Raw genomic sequence first — 22697 nt, 5'->3', positions numbered from 1 at the left:
ATTTGATGCACCACAAACTACAGCCTCCTGAGTCATTGCTACCAATAAAGTCTTCACTAACACATTCCAAAAAAACCTCTAATAGCTGCTTTGCAAAGGATGAGAAAAAAAGGCATTCTTGAAACCAACTACAATATGAACTACAGGTACTGGGCCAGCCTCTGCATAGGTATGCCTATATTTGTGGCTATATTACTACATGTTTGTAAAGAGCAGATCTGATTATGATGGGTATGCTTGTACTGATAAGAGATGCCACTAGCGATGCACCATATGGATCATTTCAGCCTATATGGATAATTTCCTTCTTCTCATACCCAGATAACCTGTGTTTTCTATACAGCTCAGGGATTTAAAGGCTCAGATATAGTGAGCAAAGACAGATGATTTTAATATTCCATACCTTTCCAAATGAGTATTGTTAACAATGCATGTTAAGTGCAAATGACTGCTTCGTTTGTAATTTACTCAACAACTATGTCTTGTATACATGTTATCCACGACTCAGCTATCGAATCTATCTAATCTGATTTTGCATTTCTTTTTTAAATTTTAACATCTCCTGCCTCCTTGTCATGTAAATGACAAATTTCAGTGTAATGGATTGTTGTGGAGGAAAATCCAGTGTAGGGATCTTTTACTTTTTTCCTTCATCTGTTGTCATGCACATGGCCAAAACACAGGATGGGATGTGCACACAACGACCAGTCTGTTTGATTTGAAAACGATTGGAAAACAGTTGTATTTTGTACAAATCCATTCATATAATCTTGGATTGTAGATTATTTGAAAGTTGTGATTAAGACCATAAACTCATTAGGAATTAGAAAGAGTGCAGGTTTAAGCAACTGAAAGGCTATGTCTGCTTCTTACATGCAGTCTATGTTTATAACTCCTAAAAAATAAAAGGAAGGCACTGTTTTCTGTGCTGTTCAATCAAAATATATATGATCTAGTGCCTGCATTCTCCGTAATCTAGTAAATATATGCTGACAATGTGTCTTTTACTGTTTAACTTGTATTTCTAAATAATAGATATACGGTTAAAATATAGGAAGAACAACAGATCTGACATTTGAGACAATTGAGTCAGCATAACTCTATTCAGAATGATACAGGGCTGCAGTAAGCCCCCGCAGTAAACGTTCTGACTGGCTGTTTTCTGCTCTGGATTGCAGACATTCGTGGTGAGGAAGTCAACCAGCCTGCAGAGGAAAGTATTATCTCTACGAATGGACAAAGACTCTGAAGTTCCAGTGAAAGACTTCCTTGTCAAGGAGAGCCAGTACAGTAAGCATCTGGAAACTACCTCATACTTTATTTGTTTCTTATGTGTTTTTTTCCCCTTGAAATCCATTAAGCTCACAATTGGGTTTCATAGTCCTCCTCCAGCATCGCAAATTATCAGAGTAGAATGTAAACAGGTTATCACAGGAAATACGCACATATTTTGTGGTGGAGTATGTCTGTCATCCCCTCAGGGGTTAAGAAAAGTTGGCAGAGCTCCTCTAGTGGAATTACCCGGCTACTGTAAATATGTAGCCAAGTCCTCATAGTGGTCATGCAAGTAAGTGTAGTAACCTACAATTTATACAGGCCTGAATCATTTTGACCCACATTAAATATAAATACAGTAAATGGAATAGAAACTCTTACAGTCCCAGGCCAAATGGAGATTTTTCTACTTTTCAGGAGGTTTCAGGAGAACAAGGACTGTTTAAAAATGAAGAAAAATTAGCCCAACTACAGCCCACAAGTCTAATTGTATTTTTAATAAGGAAACGTCACGCACCTCCTGTACTCTCTCTACTTATTCATGTGGGTGTCAGAGTCATTGAACCAAGTGTGGTAAAAGTAGTTGGGGAGTTTTTTTTGTTTGAAGAAAATAGACTTAAAACTCCCAAATAATAAAAGGTAACATTGTTAATTGTTCATATGGACATGAAAGCACACTGCGTTTGTCTGGTATAATTTCATTTTCATAGTTTTTTTTTAAATCACAATAAATATTGCAGAACTAAAAGTTATCACAATGTCAGTTTTCTCTAACACCGTGGCTAATAACCAATATATTACATACTTCATATCCAGAAGTTCCTTTGCTGCCTCTACAACCTTTAATGTTGGAGCATGACACACAACCAAAGTTATTGCTCACGTCTCTTGGCATGCCATAAAAACACATAAGGAGGGCTTACAACCAAGTGTGGTTGGTAATATGGATTTGAAGCATAAAATTATTGTTCTGCTTTTAGTGCTTTTCCTTCAACATTAATTAAAACCTGAGCTGCATGAATGAATACATCAGATCTGTGTGGAGCGATGTGGGAACTGAAACGTCTCTTAAATAGATGCATCAAAAAAACATAATAAAAACATAACATTTCCTGACATTTTCTGAGGTGGGATGCATGTGTAAATGCAAACGGCCACATTTTTCCCCAACTTCATGCAGATTAGTTTTTGTTTACAAAACTAATCTAATCTGCTCACCTTGCTTCTCTTGAGGTATTTTCCCCACACACCTACACCTCTACTGTAACTGTGCATTTTACAAAGTCGCCAAAATAACAAAGCTCAAATTTTCAAGTTTTTCACCTGCGATCTCACAAGTGAGCCACGCGTGAAGGAGGCTCGTCGTTAAAGATGCGTGTCAAAACCGAGGAGTGCATGTGTGAAAGGGGCTATACCTATACCATCCGGGTTTCTACATATTATTAATTTGGCTGTTGTTTGCCACTAAACAGGACAGAAGGCATGGTACAGCTATCCCCTGCTTTGAGGACACTGAAGAAATGTAATCATTCATGGCTTGTTGGCAGAAATAAAACCAACACAAGCCTCTGGAGACACTGCATAAATAGATTTACCTATAGACACAAAAATACTTGTGCTTTATGTAAACATGCCATGCAAGACACATCCTTTCTGTGATCTGTACAGTGGACCTCTTGAAGCTTTAATGCAGAGTGAAAGGGTTATAATGTCTGGTGTGTCAGAGTGTATCAGTGTCTGTGAGATCCTTGGTGACGTGTAGACTTTACTTTAAAACTAAATACTTCCTCTATGGCCCCACTCAAATGATCTAAATGGCTCAAAGTTCTTTTCTTCTTTGTTGTGTTCTATTTTCAGTTAGCTGAAAAGCAGGGACTTTCCTGAGGTTTCAACCAAACATTTCACTTTTCTGAGTGTTTTCTCCTCTTGTACCTGTGTGAGCTCGCATTTGTCTTTGTCAGCTTCAAACTGGAATTTCCAAATGCTCACCAAGTGAGAGTTTGTCCTGTGTGTGAATCATTGCCCACGGCAGCATTTACTGCCTTTACCCGTTTTGCTGACTCCTGATGAAAGGCGGAGACTGAACAGTCAGTGACATCTCTTTCCACCTGTAGATACAATACACAAGACCAATAAATAGGCCTATATGCTTTTTGCAAAAGTTATCATCACCTCTAACACGTTATAGCTTTCATACATAAATTATAGTTATAATAGAATAATTTGCTTTGGTTTGAAAATGCGTTGTGTAAAACCTGGTTACATTTTTTTATAATATAGTCTCTTTAATAGAGTTAGATATCATAAGGACAATTTATACTTTAAGGTTGTATAAATGTGAATTTGCAAGGAAATAATTACGTCCTATTAGAAATCTGCTGGAGGAACACAGCACACTATATTTTATTAGCTATGATCAGCTGATGTTTCAAAGTCTTTGTTTGAGTCACAGGTGAAGAAATAGAAAGAAGTAGGTGTGAAAGAATACTCTGTATATATGACAGCTTTTTCTTCGTGAGATGTAGTGAACTGTATCATGAGTAAAACAGTCTTATAGTGTTTTTTTAAACCTCTTGCATTTCGGTGTGACTCTAACATTCACTGTTGCCTATTTACACACCCAGCAGACACTTAAGCAATATCACGTGAGAGGAAATTATGTACTGAATATCATCACGGCTGTGATTCGGTCTTGGGCATGAGGCCGCAAGCTAATCACGACGTCGAGTGTGATATTGCTTTTATACAACAGTTAAACAAGCAGCAAATAGTAGTAAAAAGCAATAAGCAACAACAGATTATCATTTTTTGGTTATTTAATCATTCGTTTTGCTCCGCCAACAGAACTAGTTTCCGCAACTTGACTAGAACTCGGCCGTTGCCTAGCAACACATTAACATTTTACATTTTATTATTGTGTTACTACTCTGTGTGTGTCTGCACGTTAGAGCCGAACCGCTACTTTGTACTACATTTGTGATTCGGAGGGACCAGCTTGATCTGAAAGTACGTTGCTCCACCGTTTCCTGCTCTCCACAGATAGTCTCCAGTAACTCTTGAGCAGGCTGTCTGACCTGAACGACAAACACGTTTTTTGTTAAGCGTTAGTGCCTGGAGAGCTTTGGATTACTCCCTCCAGGGCAGTTGCTGCCCCAGGTCAAGGAAATCAATTATCTCGGGATCTTCAGAAGTTCACAAGGGAGGGTTAAATAGATCTTGAACTGACTATTACAGATACATCTGCCAAAATAAGGTTTGTTCCCAGGAAAAGGGTCGATAAAAGCAATAATATTTGAAATTGGCGCCATAGCTGTGGAGAAAGTTGTACAAAAAGCTTGTGGTTTCGCCCATTCTACATTCCTACAACACCCAGCGGGCATTGCGCCCCTCCCTCTGAAAGGAACGGCCCAGCGAGAGACGCTGAAGTGAAATACTACCGTTTTCACTGCAGGCAACGGCTCAGATAGGTACAGAATCTGAAATAAGACGCAAATACATCGCTGGATCATCTAAGAAATCTTGGGGTCTGCAGTCCACATTTCAAGCCTGATTATTTTGAACGAGACATGACATCGGAGGCAGGCGTCCTAGATTGACGAAGTGTAGTTTAGCGAGCTCCCTGGCCTCCGCCAGATGACGTGTTTTATGAAGTCTGGCGGAGGTTTTCGCTCATGGCCCATTGGAGAAGCGGATAGCGTCCTCCAAAGGTACAGAGTGAAATTGCATTTCTTTTACCATAATGGCATTAGCTCCCCAAAATAGGGTGACTGACATCGAAAATCAGCTGGCCTTATAAGCTAGTTATCTTAAGAACAGTGTCTGTCACTAGTCGGTTCCTTTCAAAAGCTACTGGAAAAGTAGCTCACGATGACACATCTTTGCTTTCTAAATGTCAATATTTAAACAAGACCGAGTGTGATTGTAAGAGTTCAGGGGTGACCTGAGCTGGATAAGTACAGTTCTAATTTATGGGCCCGCTGCCATTTAGACATACATTGGCATTTTACTAGCTTCCTTCACGTAAACATGTGTGGTTCTCTTGCTCTCTCTGCATTCTTCTCACTTACTGCTTACAAGTACTTTGAATTGAATTCATACATAAATGCAAAAGATTCCATTTTAGTGAAAGATTTACTTGATCCTTTTCTTTCTGCTACTAAACACGTCAACGTTTTTGACATTCTCTCCTTTTCTTTCTTGTTATTGTTATTGTGTGCCAAGTTGTGAGCAAAACAAGCTCTGGTTCAGTGCAGTACTGACAAGATGCGTGCATAAGATGTTTTTTTCCTATTAGTGTGTTCTGTTTTCTCTTACAAATCTAATAGGGCAAACATCTGAGTCCACATGGGGAGAGTGGTTACCACCACAGTCATTCTTGTTACTATTTGCTCTGATCGTTTATATGACACAAAAAATACCAATCTTATTATGTTTTCCTTGGGGAAATTCAAGTTCATTTAGAGATTATAAAGATGAAGTAAACCATTCTTTTGCGTGCTCTGGCTAATGTGCATGCTCAGATATGTCCTCTTTGCCCTTTGCCAGTGTAACAAGTTAAAACATGATATATAGTTGTGGAGTCAGCATGATTTAATATCTAAGGTTCTACTTAACATTTCTTCGAACCAAAAACATAAATGAATGCTTTTTCCTTTGACAGTCCAGGGAGTTCCTTGTGTCTTGATCATGTTGTTCTTTGCTCCTACAGCTTTCTCTTTGGAGGGATCAGGCCTGAGCTTTGCAGACCTTTTTCGTCTGGTCGCTTTCTGCTGCATCAGCAGGTGAGTTCATCTCTCAGATTGAGCGGTCATTACAGTCATTCGAACCACACTGACGTGATCCATGTTTCACCTGGGGGTGGTCTATGTATGTGTATTTATTAATACGGTAAATGTATATAAATAGGTGCACCACCAACAGGAACTGGTTATATCTAATTAAGCACATTTTTTAATAGTGCAACATAGCGATTTTTTCCCACATTATGGGTTGACATCCAAAAAATCTAAATGTAGCTTTTACATCGTAACTCAACAAGTTTTGGTAGTTTTGTGGGTGGAAAAAGAGTCTACGTGTGCAAAGCTACAAATCATAAAGACTAAGAAGAAAGTACAGCACATCTTGTAATATTCCACCTTCAGTGTTCCCATGAAACTAAAAGAATTTACTTGTTTCCTTTTGAAGAAGGAAGCTAGGAAGGGACTTGTAGTGGATATTGACTGGCATTAACAGTCGCTCTTAATGCTGACTCCCTTAAAAACATTCAAATAAAGTGACACAATGACAAAATATAACTGCTGGCTACCTCGTAGGACATGTGGCTCATGGGGGAGGGACATAAATATTTCAGAAAGCGTTTCATTGGATGCAAAACATATAAATGCTGAGTGCAGGTAGAGTTTTTACGTATACTTTTTACATCTATGTAAAAATCAACATAAGACGTGTGACTAAAAGAAATATGTTGATTTCACAGGAACATGAACTTCTATCCAAACAAGGAAGCACAGATTCATTTTAGATTGTCACAGCCTGGCTCAATAGTGTGTGACAAACGAGGCAGACCACATAGTCGGCAAAAGATTTTAGTAAAGACAAAAGAATAATGTTACAATACGATATGTTTGTCAGCAAGACAGTGTGTATGCAGTGTCTGTGTGAGTGGTGGTAGGGTGTGTGTGTGTGTATGAGTAAGGAACACAAGATACAAAGCAATGCTGAAGTCAGTCTGAAGGCCAGGGAAGAGAATGAAAAGATCTTGCAGGTCTGCTTTATAGCCTCCTGAGCCTAGCCTGCTCAGATGTGCTGCATCCCTGACAAGATCTCAGCTCCTCCCACAATGACCTGGAACAGGGAAAACCCAGCAAGCAAAGAAGAGGGACACAACAGGTAGAAAGGCCAACTCTGAGGCTGTTACAAGATGGCTACATTGTTAAAATGGTGGCAGAACTAGATTGAAATTTGCCCTATCCTTGCTCAGTGTGATTTAAGCAGGACAGACAATAAAATAGATAATAATAATAATAATAATAATTGGAGGCACTAAGGTCTATCCAGTGACGTCACTTTGTCTGCTTCAGTGGCAGATCTTATGATTGTGTTATAAACACTGATGTGTAGCAAAATGTTGAGTTTTCAGTTGTAGTTCAGTTATGAGCTGTTTGTATCTATGGTATTTATTTCCTTGCTATAGTGAGTTCATTTTAGGGATTCTCTGTTAAGAACCTTTGTCTATAAAGCTGCCCTGTGGAGTTTTCTTGTATTTAAAGAAAAAGGTGTATTTAGTTTAGCTTTGATCTTTCAGGTTTGCTTGACTGAAGTGTTTGGAAACCATGTGGAAGCTTTGAAAAGTCCTGTAAAAAATCCTCAGGGAGGAAAGCAGGAGGCAAATATTACACTCTGGCTGTGTGGTTGAATATATGGTTCAGCCAACACTGCACACTCAGTCCAAGCCACGCTCCGCTTTCCCAACTCAGTGACTCACACACTTTTAGGAATGGTTTTGCAGTGACTCCGCCCTCTTTTACTTGCTTTTCCATTTCTCTGTTGAGCAAGCCGTTCTCTTTTTCATTTGAACCTCACTCTCTTTCTTAGGGATGTGTTGCCCTTTACTCTGAAGCTTCCGGAGGCCATTGCATCTGCCAGAACTTCTGCTGATCTCGAGGAGGTTGCTAAACTTGGAACAGGTTAGTTCTCTCATTGGAATATTTATTTTTTGGGGCAAGCATGACATTTTTGGAATCTCGGGCCGGCTAAAGGTGAGATATGAGGATGAACTTTGTTTATGCTATTGCAGTAGAAAGCAATAGATTATACATGAAATCAAAATACATCATGATGAGAAGAAAAAAGAATTAGGCCAAAACTGATCATATTTACAAATGTTTCACTTTACATATCTACAAATTGACAGTCTAGTATGAAAATAGCATGTTTGATGTTGGGTAACCAGCAGGCGTTTAAAGGTATGTCATCAGATGCTCCCATCATAATAAGTAGATAAAATATAGTTCAGTAGGTCAGGGAGACATGTCAAAATCACTGGAGAGGAGTCCCAAGAGAGGATTACCACGTAATCCATGTAAAGCTAAGAGAATATAGTAGGTCATGTGCGCAGAGGTATAATATTGTAAGTTGTGTTATTATAAATCTACCTCACTGCATCAGCAGAAAAACATCTCCAGTTCGGCAAAGTGATTTTTGCACTTCCCTCGGCCTCTTGCAGATTCAGAAAAGTAGAGTGTTTTCCATCCGTCCCACATCTGTTGTGTGTAAAAATGTAGTTTTTTCCCTGAGGCGTGACACTCGTAAAGCCCATCTCAACCACATTCCCCCTGCTCGAAGCATTAACTGGCATGCCAGTGCTAAATGACTTGACCCCAGGGACAAAAGCCTCTTCGAGGCCCAGATCAGTGCTGCTCAGCTGGGTATGGAGTCAGGCTGGGTTCCTCAAGAGTCTTTTTTCCCTAACAGCTGTGCAAGGCAGAGCCTTCTTACAGCCTTTAGCACAAAAGTTTGAGAAGAAGGTGTCAGATAACATGAAACAGTCCAAAAAGTGTCTAATAAATACTGGGATTGTTTCATCCATGTCTTATTTTCAAACATTATTTTCACTTATATCTCATTTTCCAACTTACATGCAAAAACTTGGACAGAAAAAGTGTTTTAAAAATGTGTAGGTGTTGATGGACTCATCTTCCACAGCACTTCCCTTTTCTCAACCCGCTCAGTGTGACCTTTCTGGCCATTCATGCTGTGTTGCTTTGATTCAGCTCTGAGCTATCATGTGTACTCAGGACTGACTCGACCAGACTTCCAGTGTCCTCAGCGTGACAACTTCCTAAAGGCTCCATGATGACACACAATGATTTGATGAAACCCTGCCTTTAATGTGGTCTCAAATGATCTACAGACATACATTGTCTCTCTCTTTTTTCCTCTCCTTCATTCATTCATAAGAGCCTTCCTGTTTAGCCAGGTGACACAATGGCGGGTTTTGTGTCTATGAAGTTAATTGAGCAGCAGTGAATAGTTGATCTAGGCCATTCTGACGTCCATGCAAATATTAGTGGCTGGGAATGATGAGAAGACTGACTGTTACCTCTGACGTCCTCACAGGGTCATATTACCTGTTATGTGGCTCACCTGTAATGAGAGTTTGGTTTAGGAGACATTTATTCATCTTTTGTAATGCTGTTTGAAGGCCCTACTGTGTATCATGACGTTGGCAAAAATCAGCTGTTGGCCACCGTGGAGTCCCCATGTTCCCCCAATTTAACACCCAGAAACCCAACATAAAACCCTGATACTTGAAGCAACACAGGTGGACCATGTGAAGTTGATTAAAGTTGATAACACTGTTTTATATTCACATTTACCAATGTGCTTATTAAAACTGAAAGACTCAGATACATTTCAAGTAAGGTTATTTATCTTCTAATTTTCCAAGACTCAAGTATTTAAGCATGTTGAAAGGCATGCAGTGTAGCAATCAAAGCCAGGCCAAAACTACTGCCCACTTTGGCATATAATAAGTTTACAGCTCCGGAAAAATAGACCACTCCAAATTTTCCTAAAACCAGCATCTCTTTCTATAAGTCATGGCCAGCCCAATTCAGATCTGAACCCCACTGAAAACCTCCTGAATGTGATCAAGAGGAAGATGGATTCTCACAAGCCATCGAACAAAGCCGAGCGGATGGAGTTTATGTGCCAAGAGTGGCCTAACGTCACCCAACAGCAATGTGACAGGCTGGTGGAGAGCATGGCAAGACGCATGAACATGATCTCTGAACTCTACCTGAGTTAAAACATTAGTATTTTGTTGTTTAATCATCAACATGAATTTGTTTTCTTTGCATTATTCGAGGTCTGAAAAACATCTTTTGTGCAGCTTTTTGTTATCTTAACCAGTTGTCGGTTTCTGCAAATAAAAGACCTGAATGAGAACATTTGATTTGGAAGTATTGGGAGAAATGTTGTTTACGATAAAACTAAAGTTAATTTTACACAAACACAAACCTATAAATACTAGAACCAGAGAAAAACACATTTTTCCTGTGGTCCCATTTTTTCCCAAGCTGTATGTTTATTATAAGCTACCTTTGTTCTGTAAATATCACATAAACCCAGACAGTAATTAACTCTGTAAAACATCCCCAGCTTCAAAAGAAGCAAAGTGACTGACTTCATTTCCTGTTAAGTTTCTTAACTCTTTCTATTTTTGGCTCCAGCTCAGCTGCCACACCTCTCTAGAATCTGCCCCTGACTTACCCTTGACTTTTCCAGTTCTGACATCAACTACGTCAAACCACATTCCTCTCTGCTCTCAATCTCAGGTGTGCGGTATGTGTGTGCTGTGTCTTTGACAGCAGCGTTCTGGCTGTGCTTGTACATGTGTGAACTTCCTTGTATTTATAACCAAGTGATCAAAATGATTCCACAGAATTAGAAATGTCGAGAAGAAAACGATTAAGAAATAACTTTAAGAAAACAGGATTATAAAAACGTTATCTATTATGGAATATCAACAACTTGATAAGTAACACAATCATATAAAGTAACACAGAAAATGGTGAAGATATAAATAGAAAAAAGCGTAAACAAGAGTAGAGAAGAATGGAAATAGAAGAAAGCTTTGTCTCTGTGTGTCAACAGAGAACAACAGAGAGAAACAGACCATGCAACTTCAACTGAAAGGGAGGGATGGAGGCGGGAATACTGAGCTAACAGCCCGCCCACACACATTTACACGAGTGAGTCATAACACAGATTGAGCGTGAGTGAGCCAGAGACCCAGTCGAGTTTCAGCTTGTGCCTACACAGCAGTGTGTATTCTGCAACACCATCAGAGAACTTACACTTATCCTCAGCTTGTGTGTGTGTCACTGGGCTTTGGGATCACAGTGAGTATTGTTGCCCTCTCTTTTACTGATATGTGGCTGTGTGAAGGAGCTGCTCTGTGGCTGGTACTAGTATTCCTCGTGTGGTATTGTCTCCAGTGGTGCGTCTGTCTTGTTTTGCTTTGTCTGGTACGGCTCGGACTCTGAAGCTTCAAAAAATAGTTTCTTGCTATTTTCCTAATTTTGTCTGCTGAAAAAAAGCTCCCTGACAAGCTGAGCCTCTCAGACTGCAAAAGCAATCAGAAGTGATTTTGTACTGAGTGGTTTTTGGAGATTTGTTGAGACAGGTTGTTGAATTGAGTCATTTGTAGTCGACATTCTTTGAAAAACACTAAACAGTCAATTCTAATCTGATATTCAAAGAACACAAGTATACTGTATGTTAGTATTGTTCCAAATATTTCTACAGCATTTACTGTTGCTTTTGGCCCGGTCTGAATCTGCAATAAGGTGCTGATTGAACACTGCGGGGTTAAGGATGTGCATCTCAGTCTGTTAACTTTAAAACCAGATATCTGCGTATGAATTCAAAATCCGTAGGCATGAGATTTTTGTTGTCAAACGTCGTCTGGTCAATACTACATGCACTCCAAAGGGGAACCAATCACTTTTGAGCAGCTTTGGTTGTATTCAGGAAAACAGTCTGTATGAGGCAGGAAGCCCTGAAATATTGAGGCTAAATCATTGTCAGACAATATTATATGGGTTCCTATACAGGTTTTACAGAGCCATTGACACAAGATCACAAATGAGCAAAAGAAGAAAAGTTTTTTTAAACAAAGTTTCTATAAACAATCGTGTTGGTGTAATGTGCCAAGAAACCTTTATTTTGAATGTCCTGTCATAGACACTAATCAAAGTGTATTAGACACACATCTGTAATTATTCAATTCACGTGGCTCTAAATGCATAATGAACTGAATGTGCATGCTGTCAAGTTTATAATGAACTTATGAATTTATATTTATTGTTACACCTTGTTGGCCCTCAATATTTATATCAATCAGTGTCCCATAACCTACAGGTGGGGAGTTGATGGCCTGCTGCTCATCTCTGCTGGAGATCAGCCGCTTCAGGCTATATTAGCAGATCCTAACATTTCTTACTAAACTGATGGCGGTTAAGTTAAAATGTGGCTGATGAAAGCATATTGTTTCCACAAGAAAGAAGAATACATGGAGTAACAAAGACAATATCGCTGGTTCTACTACATCAATGTTGATCCTTTGTCCATCATGAGTAAATCATGGGGAACTTTAAACTCTTTGTCTGAGAACTGGTTAAAACTCAGGGACAGAATTTATGGTCTAGGTTTGGCCAAGCTTATGTTGGCTTTCAATCCAGATGCTACTTGTTATGTAGCTCAAGGCTTTGGTAACCCTGTTGATGAGAAAGACATAATATATTTAGCATCGATATGTTGTATCACACCTTGCCCACTTTATAAAGTAGGGGTATTTTTCTCACTGTCTCACTTAGGTTTCTGGGACACTCAGCTGAGCCACAGGAGGAAGAGTTCAGTCACCTTGGCAGGAGTAGCTGCTCCCAGCAGACCACCTCCCCCTTCCCAGAGATCAGTCTCCTTGACTACTGCCCCAGAGCGCCCTCGGCTTCGAACTCGAACCCCATCTGAGCTTGAGTGTTGTCAGTCCAGAGGAGCACTTTGCTTCATCAACCCCCTCTTCATAAAAGTTCACCAGGGAGACCCCTGCATCACTTCAAATCCTTCTGGCACAGTAAAGCAAGGCCAGAGGGAGGAACCTGTTAGCAACAGCATAGAAACCAACAACAAAGACACTCAACACTCGTGTGCAGACGGTCCTCAGGTCTGTATCTCAGAACACACTGACAGGAGCCAGTCAGGTCAAAGCCACTTGCAGAGCCTCAGCAGAAACACAGAGCTACAGGACAATACCAATGAAACCAGCAGCAGCAGTCAGAGGCTAAGTGCTGCAGACAGTGTATCACGGTCCCCACCTCCTCGTCCACCCCCACCTCACTTTGCACAGCGACGCTCGGGCCCGCCTCCCCGTCAGCGCAGCATGCCAGAGAAGATCTCTTGGATCAAAGTCCCCAAGGAGAAGGTGGAGGAGAGGGAGAGAGGCAGCAGCCTCCTTTCCCGTCTGGGCTCCTCACTTAGCATCAGCCCCTCATCCTCCCCACCCAAGAGACTCAGCATCAGCTCCCCCATATCCATCCCCCGACCCTCCCTGCCCATCTCTCTGTCATCTCTCTCGTCCTCTCCTCGACGAGCCAAAGCCTCACCATCATCCAGCCAGGAGGATGCTCAGTGTCACTTGGCGCTGGAGGAACAAACTATTGAGAAGGCCCTCATTAGGGCCAAACTGTCACAGCAAAATTCATCTAAAACCGAAAACCAGGACTCCTGCAGTCCCTCAGACTCTTCCCTGTTGAACACAAGAAAGAGGGCAGAGCTGACAGGAGGGGAAGAAGAAACAGGCGAGGAATGCAGTGGTGGTGGCCAGCGGTTGAGTGACATGAGCCTTTCCACTGATTCCTCAGACTCTCTGGATTTCTCTCAGTGTTCTGCCTTTTTTCTTCCTCCTCTGCATGACCCCAGCCCCCCCACCGTGGCTGACTTCAACACCCATCTCCCCCTTTCCATCCCGCCATCCCACCTGCCTTACTGCAGTATGGAGGAGGATGACGATGATGAGGATGACGAAGACGAAGAGGAGCCCGACTATGGCGTCAGCCTTGAGAGTGACCAGGACCAAGACCAGGACCTGACAATGGTGCCACCAGGCCACCGCACAAAGCGTCGCCCCAGTGCCAGCGCATTGGTCCTGCAGAAGGCACTAAGAGGGCAGCTCCGCAAGATGAGTGGTGTTTTCAACTCGCTGCTGACGCCAGAGAAGAGGGCAATCCGCAGGGTGGGGGAACTGTCCAGGGATAGAGGCTCATATTTCGGCTGCCTGGTGCAGGACTACCTGTGCTACATGGGAGAGGGAGCGGGCACCCAGGCCTGGCAGAGCTATGCTTCTGGACTGGAGCTGCTGCAGACTCTCCGCCAGTTTATTACTCAGATGAAGAGCTACCTGCGACAGAGCTCTGAGCTGGAGCCACCAATTGAGAGCCTCATTCCTGAAGACCAGATCGGTGAGTATCAAAAGAAATGTTTGCTCCTTCTCTTTACTGTAACTCTTTGCTCTGCCAGCAATGGCTTATGCACTGCAAATGTGACTGTTGCTTCACTCTGAAAAACAATGTCAGTTAAATGCTTAAATTATAGTCATTCAGTCAGACGACTCACGTTGTTATAGTTGGAAATGTTTGTTGCAGCAGCAGAACATAGCTTGTGTTTGGCGTCTCGGCTCCAACCTCATCACTCCTCGCAGATTTATTTTACATGCAGGAATTGAGGAGTGATGAGATAATATCTTAAACCCCCTGGATGCTGGGGTGGTGGGGGGGCTGAAAGTAAGAGCACAGTACTGGTGCAGGGCAGCAATGGCAGTGACAGAGCAGAGGGAGAGACTGGAAATCTTGCAGCTTAAATAGACCGCCACATTGGGAGGAAGTGTTTGTCAGGTGACTGTGGAAGTGACACATATCAATTATTAAATCAGTGCAGCTCGAATTGTCTGCCTGAAGTAGCTCGCAGGCGTCGCCCCATTTGTGGCTGTGAGCTGTGCGCCTAAAAGTTTGATAAACTGTTGACATGCTAGGCGTGATTGATTGCAACATATCTACCTTTTAAGCATCTTGACCTCCTTCTCAACTTAACAGGGAGGTAATGGGGAGTCATTTCTGTGTGTATCTGCAAAGAATTGATTGTTTTTAGGAAGTGTGAATGAGTGATGTATTGTTGGGAAATCTCAAACGCTATGTCACAGAAGGACTGTTTAATGCAGACACAGCAGTTTCACTTCAATATTTTTGCCTTGAGGACAGTGGAAAACCTCTCCTCACGTGTTGGCTGCTGAATGTGTGCATGTGCCTTTATGCGTATGTATACATTCCTGGTGAAGCCATGGCCATCAGACTTATTATATTTACTTGTATTTGTTGTTTATGCTGGTAAGGCAGCATGCATTAAAATAAATAGATAGGTGAGTCAATTCAGTCTTAACTTTTCAGATTGTGTTCATCTTTACTGCAATCCAAAACTAATATTTGCATTTCCCTCTTATTAACGGTTTTTATATCCATTTTAATTCATCTTACAGCACTAGGCAGCAACATGAAAGGGGAAAACCAAACACAACTATATAGATACATAAGGACCTACACACACCTGCCGGAAGAGCGGTCTGAATTCAGAGGCTGCTTTAGACTTTGGACAGAGTAACATATAAACAGAGAGCACAAAGAGGGTTTTATCTCAGGAGGAAGGGTGCTGTTGAAGCAACCTGTTTCTGCTGGCCCCGGCACCAGGGGGCTGTAATTATGAAGTCATGAATTGGGTGAAAAGCTGCTCCTATCAATAGCCATCACACAATGTGAACACCTATCAGGAATACTTCTGTTTTAACTCTTCATGTTAGTTCTTTAGTTTTGTTGTGTTTGAGTGTTCGAATTAAATCTTTATTAAACTTATGATGATGATGTTATTTGTGGCAATGTCATCATCTGTTTTGTTAACATTTTTATCAAAGGAACACGCCACAGATTTTACACTTCACTGATTCTATGAAGTTCAGTTTACTAGTGAGGTAAAGTCACACTGCTAATTTCAAGGCAGCTGTCAACAGTCTGAAGTCCAAAAGACAGGACACAATAAAGTTGATGAAGTCACCAGATTCCTGATATACAGGCCACAATTAAACAGGATTTGTGGAGTTTGATTGATGGCAATTTATTTACAAAGGGAAGGTCGAGTGACTGTCCAGTTGCATTATGGATAATACCTTGACCCTTACAAGAGACTTTCTCTCGTACCTCTGTTATTATTTTTCTTTTTATCACATCATTTGCTAACTGACTGACAACTGCTTTAACATGTTCAGCTCTTAACATCTGCTGTCAGTATTTTTCAGAGGAGGGCATCTGATGCACAGGACGTGATTTGGGAAAGTGTACAAGTTAATTTATGCCTGTAAAAAATAATAATGCATTTTTGTTTTTCTTGTTGCTGTTGCTCAATGAATTAGGAAAATAAAACTGGTTATATAGCACCTTATTTAACACAGGTTACAAAATACTTGAAGTCAAATAACAGTACATAGAGTCACACCTACAAGAGAAAACACAAAACGCATACAGCAAACAATAATCACTCAACAACCCTTGACATTTAAGAGAAGCCAACTCTAAGAAGAGGGTTTAATGAAATGTCAACAAATTCAGCTAATCAACTGGAAGGGGAGATCTTTCCAAAGTATGGATGCTGGCTCAGCAGAAGAGCAGGGACATAAAGATTGAAGCTTTAGGTGTGATTGACAGCTGCTTATAGAAACATATCTAAATGAAAAAAAGGTTTTAAAAGCAGCAGTATTTCATATTTATATGTTGCATGTGTTGGTTGCCCGTCCTCCTGCCTGTTGAATGGCATGAATGGCATGTTTTTCACAAGAATTAGAACTGCCCGCGCAGTTTAGAGAAGTTGCACAATATTTTGTTGTGGCAGCTTCAGAGAGTGTTTTTTTGTTCAACTCAAAAGCCCAGATGCACTTGAGGGACTGTCTGCCAAGTTGTAGAATCTGTCTAAACAACTCTAGTTCTTTTAAACCAACTATCCAATCAGAGTGAGAGGACAGAGGCAAGCCCCCTGTGACACTCTTTTTGCATTTTTTCTTGGTCCGCATTTCTTCCAATCCTCTGCTTTTAAAGTAATGTGCCCAACAGTATTAACAATCAATGAGAGATGGCTGCTGGGAACTTATAATATCTTTACTCGAAACATGGCCACCTTATTTGAATACTTCCTTAAATACCAGGAAAAATAATGCAAACTAAGCCAGTTAACTAAACACAGAGCTGATAGACACCGAAACGAACACTCATTCTCAGAGGAGACATTCACAGTTTGAAGTATGGAAGGTGTTGTTGATGTCGTTGTTGTTGTTGTCGTCCCTGTCTTGCAGTCATTCAGCAACCCAGCCATGTGTGTGTTTGGGTTCAGGATGTTCAGGCAGGGCAGGGGGAGCGGTGGGTTGCGGTGGGCGGGCAGAATAGAGTTCCTTGTTTTCCACTCATCCCACACTGTGGGGCTCTCATCAGCCCGAGACAACTCGACATCATGAAGCTCTGTTTGTGGAGTTTCACAGAGTGTTCATGTGTTATAATACAGTCAAAAGCAGGATGAGACCTGAAGCTCTGCTGGGAGATCTCAGATGTAAGCTTGACTCTTACAATAAAATAAAATACAAAATTGGCAAAGATTATCTTGATTAAACCATATGACATCTGAACATAGATATTACAAAAATACCCTTTATAAAAACATACAGGACAGCATAGAAGACAGGAAGTTATTAAAAAGGAATAATTATAAAGCCACAATGTGTCGTTTTAACATTTAATGTCCTGTACAAATTAAACGTATAGGATATAATGTATTCATTCGTGAGCTAGTCTTTGTGAGAAGCTATGCTAACATGATGTTGGCTTTAGCTTATATACTATTCACTGTAGAGATACCACAGTGCTATTAATCCTCTTTATCTAACTCTCAATAAGAAAGTTAATTTGTGCATGTCAGCTTTTTTAAAAAACAAAAACAAGCAAACAATATGCAGTTTTTTTTTATTTTTCAGAACATTCACTATAAGACAATATACAGTACATAGATATTGTGACATTAAGTAACATTTATTGTGATAGTGAATGGCATCTGTTTAAGCCACTACGATCCGTCGATGAGAGAATAAACCATTCTTGACTTTTAAACATTCGTTCCTCAACCTACTTTTTTGATGGCCCAAGCATAGGTACAAAGGTTATTTTTATGGTGTATGTCACTGACGCAAGAAGTTAGCAATCTGTGTAATGGGAGTGCTCCTTGGTTAAGTGACAGGAAAGATAGACACACTTCTCCTCCAGATAACACCAGGCTATTTTTACTACAAGGACAGTCTTATTGTCTACCTGTGTGTGGGTGTGAATATGAGGAATTTTGACTGAGATTCTATCTGCTGTAAGTGTTGTTGGAGGATACAACATAATAAAGCTTTTAAATGCTAGTGGTAGGCCATATTGGCAAAGAAACAAAAGTGCTAAAAAAACTAATTTTAATTTCCCTTGAACATTTGGCAAGGAAAACAGAGAGGACGTTTGGTGGGAGGATGTTTATATCGAGGGGAAAGAGGCCCTGCTCTGTGGGAAGTGTGAGTGTATGTTTGTGTCAGATTGCCTGTTTTGGCTGTCCTTGGCTGATAAGTTGCCCTTGAGTAGGCTGACTCCTCTTTATTTCTACCATCTGTTTGTGTACAACACAATGGGAAATGTGATTTAGACATTTATGGAGTGGTGAAGCTTTAAGCGATGTGCAGGAATGAACTTTGAAGCCATGACAGGACATAGAAGTCTAGAGTGGTCAGCAGTCACTCGTAGCGGTTCCTCTGAAGTATGAAAACTTATGGCCACCGGGAAAATACACTTAGTACTTTACAGGCCTGTTCGACACAAAACCTAACTTTGAACAGTCTAACTTTTGTTTATGAATCTTGCCCAGAGTGAGGAATGTTGGCATTCATTCCCTGTTGTTAATCACTGTAACAGACCTGTGGGGAGTCCAGGGATTATTTAGCTCCAGGAGAAGTATTGGTGAAGAAAGCAAATCCTCACTCTGGAGAAGCTGGAAGCAGTGAAGTTCAGTTTTTGTCACGTTTTCTTAAAGAAATAACTAAAACACTTAATTGACTATTAAAATAGTTGCTGATTATTTTGACTAATTATTGCAGCCGTACTGAGTGTGATCTAAAGGTGAAACTTAAGGGGCAGATGACAAAATGTTGTACTGTTTTAATAATTGATGGAGCAGTGTGGAGGATTTAGCGACACCTAGCGGTGAGATTGCACATTGCATATTGCAACCAACTGATAAACCCTCAAGTTGAACTGCACTGAAAATGTGGAAAGCCTTCTCTGAGGCTCGTTTTTTCTTTGTCCTTTCTGGGCTACTGTAGAAACTAAGCGATGCAACATGGACGAGATACACTCTCCCTGTAGATATAAGAGCTCATTAAATGGTTGCGAAAACTCAACATTCTTATTTTCAGGTTATATACACATACTTATGAATCCTACTGTATTTTAGATTATTAATCTCTTAGAAAGGAGAGTAAATATTTGAGAGGTTTGGTTTGGTATGACTTCTCATTCAAAGCACAGGTAGACAGTCACACTTTCAGGTTGTCACATGTTGTTTTGTATTAGAGACGTTGTCTTTTTTTAATCTAAATAACTCACAATCATGAAGCAAAAGAAAGCCTTGTCCTGTGATACTAAAATTAGCTAGTACAGTCCACCCAGTCTGTACCCATAATCCACACCAGTGAGAATGAACAAAACAGAAACAGCACTTATTGTGCTGATGCCAGTTCAACATGCAGAGTGCCCTTAGTGCCACTCTCAGTCAGTATGTAGTCTTTGAATGAGGAAGTGAGAATGTGCTGCTGTGTTCAGTTCCAGCAAAGGTATCAGTAGGTAGCAGTTAGGTGTGGTCAGGGAAAGTTTAAATTCAAGGGGAATTCTGTCATTTTCTAACCTGCTTACATGTTGTGTTGTGTAAATGACAAGTAGGTTCAAACCGTTTTGGAATCGCTTCAGTAGATTATTGAAGTGGGGAAATGGGATGTTGTTTAAAAGGCTGTTATTGTTATATAAAAGGGCTCAGGTTGTTATTGTAAGTGTCTGTTAGCCTCACAGAAAGGTTTCCTACAGAGCTAGGTGTTTTTGTTAAAATAAAATGGTTCAGTCTGCCTGTCGATGGCAAAAACAAGCACTTTAAGGGGAAGTACTCTGAGCACGAACATTTGCCCTACAGATTGTTTTGCAGCCATTACAGCCTGTGTTGTGGCTGAACCGAAGTAATCTCCTGGAGTAAGTCCAAATATTGATTCTTTGGACACCAGATTATGTTAAAAAAGAAGGGCAGAGTAACTCAACTTCTCCTAATGACAGGACTGACAGAAACAAATAGATGTGAAAGACTGATGCTGAATTTCATCCAACTGTAGCGGAAAGTAAAATCTGTGTCTGCAAATGTGCTCAGCTGAAAAAAATGCTGACTTCACCCTTTTCTGGTGAAAAGTCAGCAACACACACACACAGACTGCATTCACACATGGTCCTTATTCAGCAGTGCTGTGGTTTGGCCTCCCTCTCTGCATCCATCCTGTCTGTATTATGATATCATGGTGTGTTAGTTAAACTGCACAAGCTGAGCTTGTAAAAGCTTACGTTAAAGGCTGTCGCTGTGTGGATTCACACTGGCTGCTCTGCCATCTGCAGCAGTCTTGACCCAGACTTTCTTGGACTGTATTGGACTCTGATGTTTAAAGATGATGAACACTGTGAGCTTGGGTTTGACAGATTACAATGCAAGGAAAACAGAAGAAGCTCTGACCTTGACAGTTTCCAGGAAGCTCAGAGGTCCTGACTAATTTATTTTGTCTCACATTGTCTACAACAACACTGTTGGAATGGAATGTTGACCTTGACATGGTGTTTGCTCTGAAATGAAATGACGTCAGAATGAACTGCCAGTAGACATGTAGACTCACTGACTCAGAATACTGACACATCATCAAACATGCAGATAAAGTAAGGTCACCAATTTGGCAAATGTGGACCTTTATCTCAGGGTTATATTTAGTTATCCTGCAGATATCAGACTAACACAAGAGGTGCAGAGCACTTCTTTCCGATACATGTCCAGAAGTAAAAAGTTCAGCTTCTGTGGTCTTGTGGTTCTGCTGCCTTGCAAAGTTGGTCAGCCAAAGTATTCCACTTCTCAGCTTAATTTCTAACTGTGTATTCAATCTCTCTACCCAGTCTGTTATCATTGTCCTTAAATATCAATGCTTTTTCTCAGCCCTCAGTGTCTCATAAAGACCCACAAGGTACCCTTTAGTGTCTGCATGAGACACGCTAGGCTTTCTATTAAAGAGATGGGTGTGGCTAACACGCTGTCCCCGGACCCTGTGGCCATAGAAAAGATTAAGCACAACTTCCACACCATGAATAAACTGTACTCCCCTGAGAAAAGAGTCACCAGGTAGAAACATCTGCATCAATCTTAGACACTGCAAGCAAGTGGTGCAGCATGGAAGCACTTCTTTCCTAGCACCAGTTTGTGCCACTCTGATTCTGCTAGAATCATGCACAGTGTTAAATTAAAAAATAGTATGTACAAACTTGTAAAAAAAAAAAAAAAAAAAGCTTATCTGGTTGCTTCTCTCCTCAGACCGAGTCCTGGAGAAGGCCATGCACAAGTGCGTCCTGAAGCCCCTCAAACCGATGGTGAGCGTGGCCCTGAAGGAGTTCCAGGTGCGCAGTGGGGAGTGGCAGGAGCTGAAGGAGAATCTGTCATTGGCCAAGGCCCGGCAGCCACAGGAAATGGGTGTGGCTGACACGCTGCCCCCGGACCCCGTGGCCATAGAGAAGATTAAGCACAAATTCCACACCATGAGTAAACTGTACTCCCCAGAGAAGAAGGTCACCATGCTGCTGAGGGTGTGCAAACTCATTTACACCATCATGGAGGACAACTCAGGTAAATGTTAGACCAGTTTTCAGCCATATGAAATTCAACACCATCAATTAGCCCCAAGTTCTCTGCAATACATTTTGTACATTGATATATTTGCTTATCATAATGTAATTTCTTGGAGTATTTTTAAAGGTTTCTCATCTCTTTCTCTGTCAAATTTATAAATGAACGAAGTATCGATTGTCATACATTTCATAAATACAAAAGTCATGCATGTCTTTTCATGACCTTTTGCCAGATAAAAACAGAAAAGATATTGATCAAAATATTTCTGAATGTAGAAAATTGAAACAATTAATTACTTAACACTCTGGAGGTTATTTGAAATCTGAATATTTTTTACTTTATGAGACAGGATCGTTTTTATGAGTAGTAGCAGTGTTTTGATAGCGTCATCTGCCGTAGAAATACAGTGCTTACATTGTTTTTTCAGTTATTGCGATGTTTTTTCACGGAGAATCTTTATATATATATCTTTATCTTTATATCCCTACGATATATATAACCCATTGGTTATGAGAGATGTTTAAGTTATGATATTGCTATAATGCTTTGCTAATGCTTAGAGTTTTGTAAACAACTCTCTCCTGGGGCCAGATCACTGCATCTCGTGGGAAGTCGCATTTCAATAGAGTTAGGGAATTAAAGATCTGTTTCAAGTCACAAATGATCACACCTGGTTCTGTCTACCTCTCAGGTCGTCTGTATGGTGCTGATGACTTCCTGCCCATGCTGACATACGTGTTGGCCCAGTGCGACATGCCCCAGCTGGACAATGAAATACTTTACATGATGGAGCTGCTGGACCCTTCACTGCTCCATGGAGAAGGTCTGTTTGTTTA

General features: G+C 40.7%; 1 protein-coding gene across 1 annotated transcript in view; it reads left to right on the top strand.

Moving 5' to 3' along the window:
* Positions 1 to 22697, top strand: part of LOC138588698 (ras and Rab interactor 2-like) — a 50690-nt gene that overhangs the window by 23624 nt on the left and 4369 nt on the right. Inside the window, exons 5-10 of the mRNA XM_069658935.1 lie at positions 1179 to 1290; positions 5984 to 6056; positions 7870 to 7961; positions 12657 to 14297; positions 21550 to 21858; positions 22553 to 22684. Of these exons, the coding sequence (XP_069515036.1) occupies positions 1179 to 1290; positions 5984 to 6056; positions 7870 to 7961; positions 12657 to 14297; positions 21550 to 21858; positions 22553 to 22684 (2359 nt within the window). The remainder of the gene's footprint in view (positions 1 to 1178; positions 1291 to 5983; positions 6057 to 7869; positions 7962 to 12656; positions 14298 to 21549; positions 21859 to 22552; positions 22685 to 22697) is intronic.

The sequence above is a fragment of the Semicossyphus pulcher genome, unplaced genomic scaffold (assembly GCF_022749685.1).
Source record: "Semicossyphus pulcher isolate SPU_LCO1_2020_fin unplaced genomic scaffold, fSemPul1.0.p SCAF_12, whole genome shotgun sequence".
NCBI classification, from domain to species: domain Eukaryota; kingdom Metazoa; phylum Chordata; class Actinopteri; order Labriformes; family Labridae; genus Semicossyphus; species Semicossyphus pulcher.
This window is presented reverse-complemented; position numbering and strand designations above follow the sequence as displayed.